The 18727-nt window shown below is 39.0% G+C and overlaps 1 protein-coding gene across 2 annotated transcripts in view; it reads left to right on the top strand.

Moving 5' to 3' along the window:
- The window catches only part of LOC127944529 (brefeldin A-inhibited guanine nucleotide-exchange protein 2), a 33677-nt gene extending 14976 nt beyond the window's left edge, over window positions 1-18701 (top strand). The window contains exons 11-39 of one of the 2 annotated variants that reach the window (XM_052540530.1): window positions 181-280; window positions 403-542; window positions 865-973; window positions 1048-1228; window positions 1316-1427; window positions 1515-1720; window positions 1807-1891; window positions 2053-2224; window positions 2321-2472; window positions 2725-2853; window positions 2947-3105; window positions 3401-3548; window positions 3664-3760; window positions 3845-3885; window positions 8252-8421; window positions 8552-8703; window positions 11558-11730; window positions 11826-11986; window positions 12069-12199; window positions 12298-12427; window positions 12521-12656; window positions 12880-13018; window positions 13367-13424; window positions 13637-13751; window positions 14212-14351; window positions 14489-14660; window positions 14745-14883; window positions 15279-15396; window positions 17219-18701. In XM_052540530.1, coding sequence (XP_052396490.1) covers window positions 181-280; window positions 403-542; window positions 865-973; window positions 1048-1228; window positions 1316-1427; window positions 1515-1720; window positions 1807-1891; window positions 2053-2224; window positions 2321-2472; window positions 2725-2853; window positions 2947-3105; window positions 3401-3548; window positions 3664-3760; window positions 3845-3885; window positions 8252-8421; window positions 8552-8703; window positions 11558-11730; window positions 11826-11986; window positions 12069-12199; window positions 12298-12427; window positions 12521-12656; window positions 12880-13018; window positions 13367-13424; window positions 13637-13751; window positions 14212-14351; window positions 14489-14660; window positions 14745-14883; window positions 15279-15396; window positions 17219-17383 — 3930 coding nt within the window. In that variant the 3' untranslated portion in view covers window positions 17384-18701. The remainder of the gene's footprint in view (window positions 1-180; window positions 281-402; window positions 543-864; window positions 974-1047; window positions 1229-1315; window positions 1428-1514; window positions 1721-1806; window positions 1892-2052; window positions 2225-2320; window positions 2473-2724; window positions 2854-2946; window positions 3106-3400; window positions 3549-3663; window positions 3761-3844; window positions 3886-8251; window positions 8422-8551; window positions 8704-11557; window positions 11731-11825; window positions 11987-12068; window positions 12200-12297; window positions 12428-12520; window positions 12657-12879; window positions 13019-13366; window positions 13425-13636; window positions 13752-14211; window positions 14352-14488; window positions 14661-14744; window positions 14884-15278; window positions 15397-17218) is intronic. The other variant, XM_052540531.1, reaches the window with a different exon arrangement.
- Window positions 18702-18727: the final 26 nt, after the last annotated feature.

Raw genomic sequence — 18727 nt, 5'->3', positions numbered from 1 at the left:
ACACACTTGACTAAATTTGTTTTGCATGCTCTTTAAAACCTTTGATCTTTAAACTTGTGCTTAAATGTATGAAATTAGTTTTACAGACATAAATTGTTTGTTTAAAAAAAGATATATTTTTTTTTACAGAACTAAAATATAATTTTAATTTCCTCTTTTTTTTGTCTCTTTTCCTTTTAGGTGTTCTTCAGGGAGATCTTTCTGACAATCCTGGAGACGTCATCCAGCTCCTTTGAGCACAAGTGGATGGTCATTCAGACTCTAACACGAATATGTGCGGGTTGGTGCACCTCAGTGTACATTTGCACACAACATGCACACACACACACACACACACGTCTCACACATTATTGGTTTAAATGTCAAACCCATATGTGAATCCGCCTGCTGCTCTTCTCACAGATGCACAATGTGTGGTGGACATTTACGTGAACTATGACTGTGATCTCAACGCTGCCAACATTTTTGAGCGGCTGGTAAACGACCTGTCTAAAATCGCGCAGGGAAGGAGTGGACAGGAGCTGGGCATGACTCCATTACAGGTGACTATCATCATGTTTGAACTACAACATTAGTATGCTTTAGATGACATGGTAATCATTTAAATGTGCATAATACAGCATATGACATAAATGTTGATTTTATTTAGAGGATTCTTTGATCTGAAACCATTTAAATAAGTTAAATATCAACACAAGTAATTAATCATTAAAAATAGACCAACAATATTAGCAATGCCACAATGCCTACATTTTAAAAATAATTCTAGAACAGCACAAAACTCTCAAGTGAAAGCTAGCGCATGATTCACTGCTGCTGTGTAATAATTAATTCAGTGTTGATCAGTTAATGATTCATTTGCAGGAGCTGAGCTTGAGAAAAAAAGGGCTGGAGTGTCTGGTGTCCATTTTGAAGTGCATGGTGGAATGGAGCAGAGACATGTACGTCAACCCCAATCTGCAGGCCAACCTGGGTAAGACAACACTGAGGTGTTTTAATCGCATGCATCATCAGAATTTTCTAAGTCTAGACGGTGTTGTTCTGCAGGTCAGGAGCGTCCAGCAGAGGGCGACAGTGCGGATGGGAAGCTCCAGGAGCACCTTTCCTCTCGCAGAGATAGTGTGAGCTCTCTGGACTCCACTGTGTCTTCTGGAGTTCATCTGGATCACCCCGAGCAGTACGAGGTCATCAAACATCAGAAAGAGATCATCGAGCATGGCATTGAGCTGTAAGCAGACTTTTTATGTTTTTTTTTTAAGTTACTTGAGGTTCTTTTGTGATATTTTTTCTTTGACCTTTTCTGTGTCTCTTAAAGATTTAACAAGAAACCAAAAAGGGGACTGCAATACCTGCAGGAGCAAGGCATGCTGGGCACCTCACCGGAGGACATCGCACAGTTCCTGCAACAGGAGGAGCGACTGGACACGGTAAGTTCCTGCTTGTTTTCGGACATGGATTAATTAGTGGACCAAGACATCTGGTACTACTTAGGCTGTGCTGTGTCATGTGATCAGACTCAAGTTGGCGAGTTTCTGGGAGAGAATGTGAAGTTTAATAAAGAGGTGATGTACAGCTACGTGGACCAGCTGGACTTTTGTGGCAAAGACTTTGTGTCAGCTCTCCGTGCCTTCCTGGAAGGCTTCAGGCTTCCGGGTGAAGCCCAGAAAATCGATAGGCTCATGGAGAAGTTTGCCGCCCGCTACCTGGAGTGCAATCAGGGGTGAGTTTTGCAGTCTGTGGAAGAGTTTTATATTTGTTAAGTCTGCTGGGGTTTGTGTTTGCACTGACCTGTCTGTTGTTCTGTAGGCAGACTCTGTTTGCCAGCGCAGACACGGCTTACGTTCTGGCCTACTCCATCATCATGTTAACCACCGACCTGCACAGTCCACAGGTAAAGACTAGTTATTGTCTACTCACGGTCTCCCTTCTCTCCCTTTGCTTTGTGCTTGCCAAGACACCTTGGCAACTAACCAGAACCTTGCCAAATGCAAAACCACACTCTTGCAAACATCAAAATGTCAAAATCTAGTTTTGTTTTTGTTTTCTCTTCAGGTGAAGAACAAGATGACGAAGGAGCAGTACATAAAAATGAACCGTGGTATCAATGACAGTAAAGACCTGCCCATGGAGTATCTGTCCTCCATCTACGATGAAATTGCAGGCAAGAAGATTGCAATGAAAGAGAGCAAAGAATACTCCATCACTCCCAAATCCAGTAAACAGAGTAAGAGCCGCTCAACAAAAATACCTGTCATTTCCTTTGATGGAATTGAATGAAACCCTGTTGAAGGCTGAAGCGAGCTATTTGTCTTCCTGTTAGATGTACCCAATGAGAAGCAGAGAAGGCTGCTGTATAACATGGAGATGGAGCAGATGGCCAAGACGGCTAAAGCTCTGATGGAGGCTGTAAGTCACGCTCAGGCTCCCTTCTTCAGTGCCACTCACCTAGAGCACGTCCGGCCCATGTTCAAGGTACTGCCACATGTCCAATAAAAACCACCTCTTAACAGCTCTATGCCATTGAGTACTGGAACAGAAAGTCATTGCTAGGTCAAAAGGATCATGAGCAGTTCATGGAGTAGGTAGGATCTGATACTGTTCCAGGATGTGGTTTCACACATCAGTCTACAAAAAGGTCAAAAGGAAGTTGAACTCTGAAAGTATGTTTTGTGTGTGTTCATTTCTCAGTGTGTATGTTTATGCGTTTTGATCTATGTAAAACAGCTGGCCTGGACTCCTCTGTTGGCGGCGTTCAGTGTAGGACTCCAGGATTGTGATGATCAGGACGTGGCGTCTCTTTGTCTGGAGGGGATCCGATGTGCTATCAGGATCGCTTGCATCTTCAACATGCAGGTTTGTGTTTCTACACTTTTCATATGGCAAATCATGCCATTTAATTTAGCTCTTTCTGGTCTTATTTTCTTTTCTATTTCACTCTCTTTGCAGTTGGAGAGAGATGCCTACATCCAGGCCTTGGCCCGGTTTACACTGCTCACCGCCAGCTCAAGTATCACAGAGATGAAGCAGAAGAACATTGACACCATAAAGACTCTCATCATGGTCGCCCACACCGATGGAAACTACTTAGGCAACTCCTGGCATGAGGTGGGCATCAGAGCGTGCAAATGGAGTTGAGCATAGTGTCCACAATCTCTTCAAAGTGTGCTCCAATTACTCCAAATCCCCTCCTGCAAAATAAAATTTTTTTTATCCAGCTAGACCATGTAATCTTTAGTCAGAATTTGCTCCAGAAATGTAGAATACAAAATAAAAAACTGGGCTGAACACTTTCACACTCACCCCGGGCCAGCGGGTAATTCAGGTCATTTTGTTAAATCCTGCAAAGTCACACAACTAACTGTAACTAAACCCCTGCTACATCTGCCTGCTCTTTGTTTAGATTCTGAGGTGTATCAGTCAGCTGGAGTTGGCCCAGTTGATTGGGACAGGGGTGAAGACGCGTTATATCTCCGGTGTGGTCCGGGACCAGGGAGGCAGCATAAAGGGCTTCCCATCAGGGGGAGAGGAATTCATGCCCCTCGGCTTAGGTAAGTCACAACTAAAGTGAAGAGCTCATGGATGGGGCCGAAGTCTTCAGTCTGTTTATTTGTGTGTGTGGATGATGTTCCTATGGAGCAAAACAATATCATTGGTCTCCTGCAGGTACTCTGGTTGGAGGTCCAGACAAGCGTCAGATGGCTCATATCCAGGAGTCCGTGGGGGAGACCAGCTCTCAGAGCGTTGTGGTGGCTGTGGACAGGTGCTATGAAATCACAATACCAACATACAAACATTGCTGTTTATGTTTCCTCGTCTGACCTTCCTTCTCTGTTTTGTGTGCCAGAATCTTCACTGGATCCACCAGGCTTGATGGAAATGCAATTGGTAGGGTATTTGTTTTGTTTTGTTTTAATGTAACAACATTAGTATTGATTTTTTTTTAAGGGGGCAGTATATTTTAAATATATACACTACTATTTAAAAGTATGTGGTTGGTGAGTTGTGTGTGTATATATATATATATATAATGTATGTGTGTGTGTGTGTGTGTGTGTGTATATATATATATATATATATATATATATATATATATATATATATATATATATATATATATACAGTATTGTTCAAAATAATACCAGTACAATGTGACTAACCAGAATAATCAAGGTTTTTCGTATATTTTTTTATTGCTACGTGGCAAACAAGTTACCAGTAGGTTCAGTAGATTCTCAGAAAACAAATGAGACCCAGCATTCATGATATGCACGCTCTTAAGGCTGTGCAATTGGGCAATTAGTTGAATTAGTTGAAAGGGGTGTGTTCAAAAAAATAGCAGTGTGGCATTCAATCACTGAGGTCATCAATTTTGTGAAGAAACAGGTGTGAATCAGGTGGCCCCTATTTAAGGATGAAGCCAACACTTGTTGAACATGCATTTGAAAGCTGAGGAAAATGGGTCGTTCAAGACATTGTTCAGAAGAACAGCGTACTTTGATTAAAAAGTTGATTAGAGAGGGGAAAACCTATAAAGAGGTGCAAAAAATGATAGGCTGTTCAGCTAAAATGATCTCCAATGCCTTAAAATGGAGATCAAAACCAGAGAGACGTGGAAGAAAACGGAAGACAACCATCAAAATGGATAGAAGAATAACCAGAATGGCAAAGGCTCAGCCAATGTTCACCTCCAGGATGATCAAAGACAGTCTGGAGTTACCTGTAAGTACTGTGACAGTTAGAAGACGTCTGTGTGAAGCTAATCTATTTTCAAGAATCCCCCGCAAAGTCCCTCTGTTAAAAAAAAGGCATGTGCAGAAGAGGTTACAATTTGCCAAAGAACACATCAACTGGCCTAAAGAGAAATGGAGGAACATTTTGTGGACTGATGAGAGTAAAATTGTTCTTTTTGGGTCCAAGGGGCACAGGCAGTTTGTGAGACGACCCCCAAACTCTGAATTCAAGCCACAGTACACAGTGAAGACAGTGAAGCATGGAGGTGCAAGCATCATGATATGGGCATGTTTCTCCTACTATGGTGTTGGGCCTATTTATCGCATACCAGGGATCATGGATCAGTTTGCATATGTTAAAATACTTGAAGAGGTCATGTTGCCCTATGCTGAAGAGGACATGCCCTTGAAATGGTTGTTTCAACAAGATAATGACCCAAAACACACTAGTAAACGGGCAAAGTCTTGGTTCCAAACCAACAAAATTAATGTTATGGAGTGGCCAGCCCAATCTCCAGACCTTAATCCAATTGAGAACTTGTGGGGTGATATCAAAAATGCTGTTTCTGAAGCAAAACCAAGAAATGTGAATTAATTGTGGAATGTTGTTAAAGAATCATGGAGTGGAATAACAGCTGAGAGGTGCCACAAGTTGGTTGACTCCATGCCACACAGATGTCAAGCAGTTTTAAAAAACTGTGGTCGTACAACTAAATATTAGTTTAGTGATTCACAGGATTGCTAAATCCCAGAAAAAAAAAATGTTTGTACAAAATAGTTTTGAGTTTGTACAGTCAAAGGTAGACACTGCTATTTTTTTGAACACACCCCTTTCAACTAATTGCCCAATTGCACAGCCTTAAGAGCGTGCATATCATGAATGCTGGGTCTTGTTTGTTTTCTGACAATCTACTGAACCTACTGGTAACTTGTTTGCCACGTAGCAATAAAAAATATACTAAAAACCTTGATTATTCTGGTTAGTCACATTGTACTGCTATTATTTTGAACAAAACTGTATATATATATATGTGTGTGTGTGTGTGTGTGTGTGTGTGTGTGTGTGTGTGTGTGTGTGTGTGTGCGTGTATATGAGTTTTCTCTTATACTCAAATATTATGAAATATTGTTACAATTTAAAATACATTTTCTATTAGTATAATTTAAAATGTAATTTATTCCTCTGTCAAAGCTGAATTTTTAGAATCCCCTTCAGTGTCACATGATTCTTCAGAAATCATTCTAATGATGATTTGCTGCTCAAGAAACATTTATAATTCTCAGTTTTGAAAACAGTTGTGCTGTAAACTAGGATGCATTTGTTTAGGATTTTTCGATGGATAGCAATTTCAAAAGGACAACATTTATTTTAAATATTATTTTTTGATGTCTTTGCTGTCACTTTTGATCAATTTAATGCATTCTTGCTGAATAAGATTTATTTTTGCATTTATTTGTAATCTTACTGACACCTAATCTTTGAATGATAGTTGTAATTACAGCAGTATTTATCTAGCACGAAATCAATGAGGGTCTCAATTAGCTACAGGATATGACAGGACAAGTTTGAACAAATAAATTGACATTTATTTAAAATGCTCTAATTTCATTTGAAAACATGGTATTTAGGGATATAACAATTCACTCAACTCACGATTTGATTTTCTCACCTATTTTTTATTTTTTTACAAAATGAGATTGAAGACATTATACGGTAAATAAAAAGGTGTCATTTATTAGGCTGTTGCTGCATGTTTCTTTTGTGAAATTGAAATGAAACAAAACTTAATTGACATTTTAAAACAAACCCCAAATCAAACAAGTTACACAAAATAAATATCTTAATATGAACAAACTAAGGCTTTGTCTGTGCTCTTTCCATTTAAAATTAGAGGCAACCACTGGATTTTAACCATGTTCCAATCAAAGATGCAGCATACCTGCAGCATGAGTAGTTTTTAATCTAGATTAGACTGTACAATTTGAAACAAAAACAGAATGGTCTGACTTCAGTTTTGTGAAACTGTACTAACAGAAGACGATCTGAATGAGATGTAGATTCACTCTCTGACAGCAGGTGGCGCTTATGAACCACAACGATGGTGTTTCCTGGGTTACAACTGTAAACAAAACAGAGCTGCTCTTATGAACGCTGCTTTAATATGCATTGTTCAGAGGCAAGATTAAAATAAATTTAGTTCTAGAGAGATGTGTTCATATAAACTATCCTACTTCAGTTGTATCACGATTTGTTTAGCATTTCAACCCGATTTGAATCATCACATATTTCAATCGATTTTCAACCGGCTCGCGGTTAATTGTTACATCCCTAAGGTTATGAATGTTCCCCAATGCTGCAAATGAGAAAAAAAATGCTACGGGTTTGATATAGAGTGATTTGATCGTAGAGTGGTTCACTTTGTAGTTGTTAAACATGGTAAATAAGTAGCATTGATTCCCTCAGGAATTATATGGTTTTTAAAGTATCAATTTTGAGCTAATGTACAAAATAAGGTCTATATGTGACATTATGAAAACGTTTTATTCTACAACAACAGTAATTACATAGTCAAACATTGAATGTGAATTTTGAAGCGGTTGTGTTGATAAATATGGACTACTGCTACTAGAAAGATGAAAGTTTACATGTTTCACAGATCAAATCGTTGTAGTCCATATTTATGCACTATACAATGTGAAATACAAGTTTGCGTCACGCTACAGCATTACTCATTGGAAAAAAAATAGCTTGTTACTGGGAAGCAACATTATTTTGAAAACAGTTGAGCTGCTGTCACGCTACTGAGAAGTGTAGCTAGTTTATTTGCATCGCTACGTATAGCAAGTTAATAACCCAACACTGTTTGAGAGAATATGTGTGGGTTGATTATGTGGAAAAATATACTTTTAATTCTGCTCATGTTAACTCGAGTCAGTTTTGGTTGTATTTACCAAGAAACGAACAGGAACGGCTGCATTCTTAACATATCTTTAGCTCCTTGAGTAATGGAAATTCAGTTCAGTTTTATTGTGTAAGTGGGCGTCCATGCTGTTGTCCTTTTCACCATAGCTTGGGTTTTTCTCATGGTCTATTCATTAATATGGTCCATTATATCATAAGGAAGTGACTTACAAGGCGTGGGGTTGTTCAGTCAGAATTGCTTCTGAAATTCTTCTTTTTTGGACAGAAATAGTTTATTTTACATTCAGCCAATAATAGAACTGTGCTAGATCATAGGTTTTTGAAGGAGGGGCTTTGGTTTAGTTCTTCTCTGAAAACAGATGTGTTTGATGACTGCTATAGAGATTTCTGAAGTAAAATTTGTTTAATTTCATGTTGACCTTCAGGTAATTTTGTACATGATATTGAATTCGTTGGTCACAAACTGACTCATTCCAACCCACGGTGTTTTACTTTACACTTGCTGCACACAGATAGCAAGTGAACATGTAGAAATTGTATCTGGGGCCAAAAATGTCACTGAGATTTCTGTTAATTGTAAACTCTGCTCTATCCCCAGTGGACTTTGTGCGTTGGCTCTGTGCGGTGTCCATGGACGAGCTGGCCTCTGCTCACCAGCCGCGCATGTTCAGTCTGCAGAAGATAGTGGAGATCTCCTACTACAACATGAACCGCATCCGTCTACAGTGGTCACGCATTTGGCAGGTCATCGGAGACCACTTCAACAAGGTCTGTAGCCTTACCTAAAGGTGCAGTCATATTTACTGCTGCTCTGTGAATATTTGTTGTGAATTTGTTTCTGTAGATTAGATAATCAGTAAAACAGTTGTCTGATTGTGTTTTATTTCTGGTTTGGCAGGTGGGTTGTAATCCTAATGTGGATGTGGCCATCTTTGCTGTGGACTCCCTGAGACAACTTTCTATGAAGTTTCTGGAGAAAGGAGAACTGGCCAATTTCCGCTTCCAGAAGGACTTTTTAAGGCCATTTGAACACATCATGAAGAAGAACAGGTGAGGAGAGGAGAGTTAGAAATGTGAATGATAGAGAAGCCAAAGCAATGAGGCAAATTGCTGTGGCATGATGAAACATGTTAATACTGGTGGAGTGTGCAATTTTCAGAAGTTGGCCAAAAATGGCATTTTCAGTTTTTAGGCCGAAAGAGAAAAAAAGGTGGAAAATATGATCTGTAAATAAACAGCCCACCGCACCTCCCAGCATTGTTCAGTGTGCAGGTTTAACTCTCCTCCTAGTGTGTCATCACTGCGCGGCGGTGTGACCCTCCACTCAATATTCCACTGTATGAATGTGCTTTCTGTTGAGTTGCTCACTACCAATGTGAACTCTCCTCTCGTGTGGCGCTCATGCTCGGAAAAACAAAGTCTGCTCCCAGCGATGCTCTGCTCACATGGCTCTGATGATAATATATATATATATACATATACAGTGGGGATCGAAAGTTTGGGCACCCCTTGCAGAATCTGTGAAAATATGAGTAATTTTCAAAAAATAAGAGAGATCATACTAAATGCATGTTATTTTTTATTTAGTACTGTCCTGAGTAAGATATTGTGCATAAAATATATTAACATTTATTCCACAAGACAAAAAAACTGCTGAAATTATTAAAATAACCCTACTCAAAAGTTTGGGAACCCTTGGTTCTTAATACTCTGTGTGGTCACCTGATGATCCTCGACTGTCTTTCTGTTTTGTGATGGTTGTGCATGAGTCCCTTGTTTGTTCTGAACAGTTAAACTGAGAACTGTTCTTCAGAAAAATCTTTAAGGTCCTGCAGATTCTTCAGTTTTCCAGCATCTTTGCATATTTGAACCCTTTCCAGCAGTGACTTTATGCTTTTTAGATACACCTTATCACACTGAGGACATTTGAGAGACTCAAACACAACTATTTAAAAAGATTCAAACATTCACTGATGCTCCAGAAGGAAACAAGATGCATTAAGAGCTGGGGGTGAAAACTTTTGAACACGATGAAGATGGCCAAATTTGTCTTATTTTATTGAAATATAATTTTTTTCCATTTAGTTCTGCCCTTCGTAAGCAACAGAAGATACTTGTATGTTTCCCGGGACACAAATAAAGTACAATTTACCTTGATCTTCAAATTCTAAAAGTTTTCACCCCCCAGCTCTTCATGCATCTTGTTTCCTTCTGGAGCATCAGTGAATGTTTGATTCTTTTTAAATAGTTGTGTTTGAGTGCCTCAAATGTCCTCAGTGTGATAAGGTGCATCTCAAAATCATAAAGTCACTGCTGGAAAGGGATCAAATATGCAAAGATGCTGGAAAACTGAAGAATCTACAGGACCTTAAAGATTTTTCTGAAGAACGCTGCTCAGTTTAACTGTTCAGAACAAACAAGGGACTCATGCAGAACCATCACAAAACAGAAAGACAGTCGAGGATCATCAGGTAACAGAACACAGTACTAAGAACCAAGGGTTCCCAAATTTTTGAGGGGGTTATTTTAATAATTTCAGCTATTTTTTTGTCTTGTGGAATAAATGTTAAAAAATTTTATGTACAATATCTTACTCAGGACAGTGCTAAATAAAAAATAACATGCATTTAGTATGATCTCTCTTATTTTTTGAAAATTACTCATATTTTCACAGATTCTGCAAGGGGTGCCCAAACTTTCGATCCACACTGTATATATATATATATATATATATATATATATATATATATATATATATATATATATATATATATATATATATATATATATATATATATATATATATATATATATATATATATATAATAATAGCTTTGTTGGACTATACATTATTTGGATAATTAGTCAGAAAAAAAACCTCCGTATTTGATTCTGAATTAAAATAATATATTTATATTTAATATATTTTCTGTCCAATTTTATTGTTAATTTCAATAAAAGTGTGTTTATTTTATTGGCTTGTTTTTATTTTTATCTTTTATTATTCAGTATAATTAAAATTGAGTTAAATTAAAAAAGTCTCATAAAATTACTTTAATAAAACAATAAATAATTATTACAAAGCAGTTTCGGTTTTCGACCAGGTGCAATGCAAATATTCAGAGGTAAAATGTTTCTTATCCCAGCTGATTATACAGAAGAATAATCTGCAAGTAGGTCGTTTTCCCAAAAAAGCATTAGACTGGCTAGGGCTGCATGATTTTTCTCCCTTTCCTGATAAAAATTCAGATTGTGATTTTTAAAATGCAATTTATAAAACAATTACAGGTTTGCTGTGATTGTTTATGACAATTTGCCAAAAATTTTGTCCTTTTATATATCAATACATTATAAAATAATATTATTACTAAATAAATATAGAAAAATTACTAAATAAAAACTTTATATATAATATTTATTATTATTATTATTATTACTGTAATATTTCACTGTGAAAATGTATATTTAAGAAAAATTTTACATTTACCTAAACTAATATTTAATTACTATTATTTAATATTTAAGTAATTTTTAAACCTTAAACTTTCAAACTTTTATTTTGATGGAAAACTTGCATGCAGACCTTACACAGCACATATACTCATTTAAATAAATTGCAGCCTTTGCCTTTTAAATACATGTATGATTTCAGTTTTATATTGATTAATTATGCAGCCCTAACACTGGCTCTGTGGTGCCATCAAAACTCAGTTTGAGAGACAAAATCAGTCTTGACACAGCAACATTAGCTAATTCAACAGCAAGCTTGGGGCAGAACTATCAGTTTCTCTGATGTGTGAAGCATTCAAGGAAACCTACCTGAAGTGATTCTTTTTGCATATTTTGCCATTTTAAGCCATGCATTTCAGTTTCTTCTGCAGTAACTTCTTCATCCATTCTGAAGGTCGCCCACTATCCGGGACATGGTGATCCGTTGTGTGGCCCAGATGGTGAACTCTCAGGCTGTTAATATCCGCTCTGGCTGGAAGAACATCTTCTCTGTGTTCCACCAAGCAGCATCAGATCATGATGAGAACATTGTGGACCTCGCGTTTCAAACCACAGGACACATTGTTAGTAAGTACCAGAAAACAGACTTCATAAACTTCAATCTTAAACATTTAAAAACACAAAACATCATTCTCATGTCAATCCTTTCTGTTTCCTCACAGTGAATACATTTCAGCAGCATTTTGCCGCAGCCATCGACTCTTTCCAGGATGCAGTCAAATGTTTGTCAGAGTTTGTATGTAATGCTGCATTTCCTGACACCAGTATGGAGGCCATTCGGCTCATCCGCCACTGCGCTAAATACGTGTCTGACCGGCCGCAGGTGAGTGCTGTCACCTCCGCTTTTGTTACCCGTGACGTCTGAGCTTCAAAAAATGACATTTAACTCATTTTCCCTTGTCCAGGCACTGAGGGAATACACTAGTGATGACATGAATGTGGCCCCTGGTGACCGTGTTTGGGTGCGAGGCTGGTTCCCCATCCTGTTTGAGCTTTCCTGCATCATCAACCGCTGCAAACTAGACATCAGGACCAGGTGGGTCCCCGTCTCTAACGCTGCTATGGTCTTCGCTTTGATACAAAGAAACGATGTGGATGTTTGGAGCTTATTCGGAGAGTGTTTGTGTGATGCAGGGGTCTGACCGTCATGTTTGAGATCATGAAGAGTTACGGACACACCTTTGAGAAGCACTGGTGGCATGACCTCTTTCGGATCATCTTCCGAATATTTGACAACATGAAGCTCCCTGAGCAGCAAACTGAAGTAAGAAAGAAGTCTGTTGGTTCAGTGTGTTCAAATATCTTCCAAAAGGTAAAATAAGATGGATGCATTACACGCATGTTTTTTCTTTTTAAGAAAACCGAATGGATGACAACGACATGTAACCACGCCCTCTACGCTATCTGCGATGTGTTCACACAATTCTACGAGCCTCTCAGCGAGGTGCTGCTGGCGGATCTTTTTGCACAGCTGCAGTGGTGTGTGAAACAAGGTGAGGATTTCTTCAGGCTGTTGCACTAATCACGAGGGAGAGTTTAGGAATTTTAAGACCGTGCCCTGCTACTTGCTGTACCTCATTCCAGATGGACATTTGAAACGTGACACGTACACATGTCACATTTGGAGAAGCATATCGGCCCAGTGGGTGGTAGTGTTTTAAATAATACAGGGAAAGTGTTTGTGTGTTACACTCACAACTCCGCCTCTGTTCTCAGATAATGAGCAGCTGGCGAGGTCAGGCACAAACTGTCTGGAGAACCTGGTGATCCTGAACGGGGAGAAGTTCAGTCCGGAGGTGTGGGACGTCACCTGCGCCTGCATGCTGGATATCTTCCAGACCACCAGTCCTCATGCGTACGACACTCTTGCTCACCACCATCTGTTTCAGTGACACTTAACGGCCTTCCGTCTGGATGTGTTTTGATTAGTGTTGTCAATCGGTCTCTAAAAAATGAAATGTAACAAAACAATCAAATAAATGACATGATAGGCTGATGAATCGGAATAAATTCACGTAATCACACTTGAGAATTTGTAGTGTTCTCTAGCTAAATCTGTCGCGCAGACATATTCCAACTCTTGACAGGTGTTGACGTGACCACTGATATTGAAATCGGAGAGCGTTTGAACAGGCTGTTGAGGCTCCTGTAGCTCTGCTTATGAAATCCTCTCTCAGTTTGGTTCTGACTTTGCTCTTAACAGCTTGCTGACATGGCGACCAGCTGGACAGGAAGAGGAGGTGGGAGAAGGGAAACACATGGTGAGATCACAGTAACATAAATAAATATTGTGAATACACACACAAATAATAAGCCACGATCTAGCACCTATAAGCCCTTATTCTGGCATACATTGTGCCCTACGTTCTGCGAACACTTAATTTGCTTGGCTTGCCATTTAGTAGACATTTGCATATTAGGCTCTGGTTTTCATATGCATGCATGTGTGTGCTTGTCTATGTGTTTTTTTTAGGATGTTGAGTTTGATTCTCAGTCACAGAGTAGCTTTGAGAGGACTCTTTCAGAGAGAGGACACAGTCAGATGTCCACCGCCAGTGATGAAACCTGGAAAGGAAAATCCCAAACCAGTACGTACAGCTGCAGTGCAAAAGTGACAGTGAAGGTTCTCTACTTCACGTCCTGTAAATGCTGTTGTTTTGAACTTTACATGCATTTAAAGGATCCTCAGTTCCACAAATATGAAGCAGCTGTTTTCAGCATTAATGTCAAAATGTTTCTTGAGAAGTAAATCAGCATATTAGACTGATTTCTGAAAAGATCGTGTGATACTAAAGACTGAAGTAATGGTTGCTGGAAATTCAGCTTTGACATCACTAATAAATTACATTTTTAAATATATTCAAATATAAATCAGGACTTGAATCAGGTCCTGACACGATGGCGATAAAGAAGCCTGATAAGCTGCCAAAGCCACATAATCATTTCGAGTTTTCACCAACAGCCACAATCTCTTTTTACACACCATTTTCCTGTCCAGAGTTCTCTGTCCTCTTACTTTTAACATGTTACTCTCTTACTCCGATCTAGGGGTCTCGGACCACAGGCTGTTTGCAGGGCTTCTTATAAAGTGTGTTGTACAGTTGGAGTTGATTCAGACCATAGATAACATTGTATTCTACCCGGCCACCAGCAAGAGGGAGGATGCCGAGAACATGGCGGCTGCTCAGGTGTGTTTGAAAGTAAACTCCATAAACGAATCTTTTTCTTATGTGTGAACCGTCCTTTATGGTGTTTATACCATGGTTTAGTTACAGCCTGCTAAACGTAAGTGTGTTTTGTTCTGTCTCTGTGTGTTTCCCAATAGCGAGATGTACTTGAGCAAGCAGAAGAGGGAGAGACTGAGGTCGATCAGGGCATGTACAGACACCTGTCATCACAGCACCTCTTCAAACTGCTTGACTGCCTCCTTGAGTCCCACAGGTTTGCCAAGGACTTCAACTCCAACAATGAGCAGAGGACAGCGCTCTGGAGAGCAGGTCCGTGCTCTCTTATTTCCTCGTCTGGGTTGTGGCAATGCTGTCATTTATAGGAGACTGTCTTTTTATTATTCTTGCATGTAGGCTTTAAGGGGAAGTCAAAACCGAATCTTCTGAAGCAGGAGACCAGCAGCCTGGCATGCAGTCTGAGGATCCTCTTTCGCATGTACTCGGACACGCAGCTGCGAGACTCCTGGCCAGACATCCAGACACGTCTGGTGCAGTGAGTGCAGCCGTCTGTCTCCTTCATCAATCACGCCCGCTCACCAAGATCAGCACAAACTTTTACACAATAACAGTCTGTGCTACATGCTCAGATGCACCCACTATTCCAAGAAATTGCACTTGAGTTGATTCATTTTTATTTAGTATGATTATTTCATTTATAGTAGCATCAAGAACATGATTTCATATAGGTGCTGCACTCAACCCTGCATGTGTAATAATCCGATCAGTTGTATGACTCTTTAAAAAAAAAAAAAAAAGCAGTAGGAACTGTTTTATGTAAAATGAGGAGGAATGAGTCACAAAAGTCAAGTTCTCTGATTTAAATATGCGGTACGGGAAGGTATGGGGACAGTAATGATATATGTGTGTGTGTGTGTGTGTTTGATTTAGGGTGTGTAGTGAAGCCCTGGCTTACTTCATCAGTCTTACCTCAGAGAGTCACCGGGAAGCCTGGACAAGCCTCCTGCTGCTGCTCCTCACCCGGACACTCAGACTGCCTGATGACAAAGTAATAACATACAGAAACAAACACTGAACCAGCACATTAAATGCAGTCGGTTCAAAAACGGTCGGTTATGTCTGTGAAGGTAAACGGCTGGGAAAGAAATTGCATGTTTACTTTAGATCTGTGTAGCAGCAGCAAAATACAGTAAATAAATCAATAAACCTGCTGCTCCCTTGTCTCCTCTGAAGCTGGGACTCCAGACAGTGTGCAGCCAAAGACAGAACCGTTAGCGTGCTTTGCTCGATTTTGACATGGCATTAGAGCTGGTACATATTTGTCACTGGCAAAATCAAAATGATAGCACCGTGAGTGGAAACTTACAGATAAAGGGGTGGTAATATTATTAGGGGAACAAAATCAGACGCGCTTGTTTTCTCAGACACTTGCAGAAAAAGACTTATCAAAACAAAGTTCCTGGGTTAATCTTTTTGACGTTTCATTGGTTGGTAGATGTACTGGGGACCTGATTATAAGCACTTAAAACCTGGAAAAGTCAGATTTTCATTATGTCACCTTTAAGTAGACATCCAGTTGGGTTCAGCTACTAGATCTTGGTTTTATAATGTAAAATATTGACATGTTCCATGTAAGAGCAGGAAAAACAGACTGTAAAAAAAATAGTGTCCTAATTAACCATACAGGTGAGTCTGATAATTAGCCAATGGGTGTTATTTCCTGTAGGAAAAGACTTGTTTTGGATATCTCTCTTATCCTTCAGGGGTCTGAGTTAAGGCTTTTGTTACAGGAAGCACTCTGCTGAAATGCCAGCTTGTCAGTGTGATGACCTTTATATGTAAAAGAGAACTGCGCTATTAGGCAGACAAACTACTAGCAGCCCTGGGTATCTTCCCTGTCCATAACTAAAATACACTTTTCCATTCATCACTGTTCTGATAATATCAGGTTCTCCCAGTGGCGTTCCACTCCAGATTGACACTCTGCTAAACCCGAACTGAAAAAATTTAAAGGGATAGTTCACCCAAAAAAAAAAAAAGATTTTCTCAAGACATTATAGGTGTATGACTTTCCTCTATCAGACAAACTCAGTGTTACAAAATGTTCTGGCTGTTCCAAGATTTATTGTCTTGCATTTCTAATTTGTATGTTTTCATTTGTCTAATTCATTTCCATCAATGGTGGTAGAGAGTTTGAAGTCCAAAAAATGTGCATCCATCCATCATAAAAAGTGTTCCACACGACTCCAAGGGGTTAATAAAGCCTTCTGAAGTATAGCAATGCATTTATGTAAGAGTTCTGTTAACTGTCGTGCTTGTGCGCATGAGAGAGTGGCGTTCCAGCGGGTGACGTAGGTGAAGCGTAAGAGGAACGCCACTCACTCGTGAATGAGAGTAAGAAATTTACCTGTAGCTAGAGATTACAGTTTGTAAAGTGGTACATATGGATATATCTATTACACAAATGCATCACACAGGTTTCAGAAGGCCTTTATTAACCCCTGGGAGCCATGTGGAGCACTTTTTATGATGGATGGACGCACTTTTTTTGGGCTTCAAAATCTTGACCAACATTCACTACTATTATAAAAAGAAGAAATTTATGTACACCTAGGATGGCTTAAGGGTGAGTGAATCATGGGATGATTTTCATTTTTGAGTGAACTACCCCTATAACACTTAAAATTAAATTAATTGTCAGCGCCAAAAGCCTTGTGTGGAGTGCGGTGACATAGTACCATGTAAAAGGCTCGTGGACCTTTTCCGAACCCAACCCCCTTCTACTACTAGCCAAATCAATCAAATTAAATTTCAAATAAAATAAAATGGCGTCAGCCCGTGAATGTCTAACATAGTCATCTTTTTTTCAGTTCAAGCCTCATGCCTCCTGCTACTACCACCATCTGTGCGAGATGATGCAGTTTGACCTCATTCCAGAACTTCGTGCTGTTTTGCGGCGATTTTTCCTTCGCATCGGCTCCGTCTTCCACATCGCCGCTCCTGAATTGGGCCAAGCTCAGCCTTCATCATCATAATGTGGATCAGAGCTGGGAAAATCAAAGACGAACTGGGAAGAGAGCGGGTCTGTAAAGTGAATGGATGGTCTGCGTGTACAAGCCTCTGCTGTGATTTAAAGGACTGTACAGGAACGCAGAATGGTTGTGTGTCTGTCCCATACTCTCCTCTGCCAGTCCTGACTCATTGCCGTCAGTCGCTCCCCTATGCGAGAACAGCACTGTGACTCAGCAGGGTGACTCTTCTGCTGTGTCATCTGTCTGTTAAGAGTCATGAGTCATATTTGTTTATTTTTTTGACTTTCTTCTGGATGGCTACGAAAATAATTTATTACCAGTATTACTGTATATCTGGTTTCTGACCGTCTGTTGATTTAATTGTTTTGGCTTTTGTCCTATCTGTACATTTTTGTCTTGTTTTAAAAGGCTGAAGCAAGATAGACATACATAAATAAGACCATCTCCTGTTATTAAGAGCTTGTAAATGACACCCAGTGTGCAATGAGCTTGTGCCAGAGAATAATGGCATATTTGTTAACGATTTGTTAAGGTCCAAAAATGCCCATTATCAATGTCCTTTATTGATTCAACATGCAATTAAACCATTAACTCTTAATTTGGTTTCAGTGTGTTCACACTATACCCCAAATTTTCCTAAGAATGTAACGGTTGCTTTCAAAGCATTTGGTGTTTATTTTAATACACTACTATTCCTTAAATGCCATCATGCTCTTTTGTTTGTTTTGTTTTTTTTTAAGGGTTTGTTCATTCTTTTCTTTCTTTTTATTTGGTTCATATTTATCATTGAAATCTTAAGACATCTAATGAATATTAGAAATTTGCTTGGATTCTTTTCTTTTTTTTAACAGTTTATTGTTTCAAGTGATGTTCACTCTTGATTTGGAGACTGAATCGGTTTACAGCATGGATGCCAGTCACTGATGTCATTACCATAAAACGAGTGAAGTGGAAGACATACAGGAATACAAATGTACTGTATAATCCAGGTATATCTTCATTCGACCCCAGCAACGTATGACTTTACTAGTGTATTACCAGTGTAGATTCAACTCCCCATTCCTTTTCATTATGGATGTATTTCATTCTTGAGGTACATTTAAATAATTTCTGAAAAGCATTCCTTCCCTTGCAACTATGGATGTCTACTTTACTTCCCTTGAAACTGGGAAATATAAATATATATAGTATATGAAGAAATACAATGTGTAAAGTTTTCATGTAAAATATACAGAATAATGTTAAACTCTACATATTGTGATGTAATCTTACAAGCATTTGGTGAAGTAATCAATAAAGTTTGAAATTCTGAACCATTGAATTTCCTCCTACCTGTACGTTTCTTCT

Source organism: Carassius gibelio, chromosome A23 (genome assembly GCF_023724105.1).
Source record: "Carassius gibelio isolate Cgi1373 ecotype wild population from Czech Republic chromosome A23, carGib1.2-hapl.c, whole genome shotgun sequence".
NCBI lineage: Eukaryota > Metazoa > Chordata > Actinopteri > Cypriniformes > Cyprinidae > Carassius > Carassius gibelio.
This window is presented reverse-complemented; position numbering and strand designations above follow the sequence as displayed.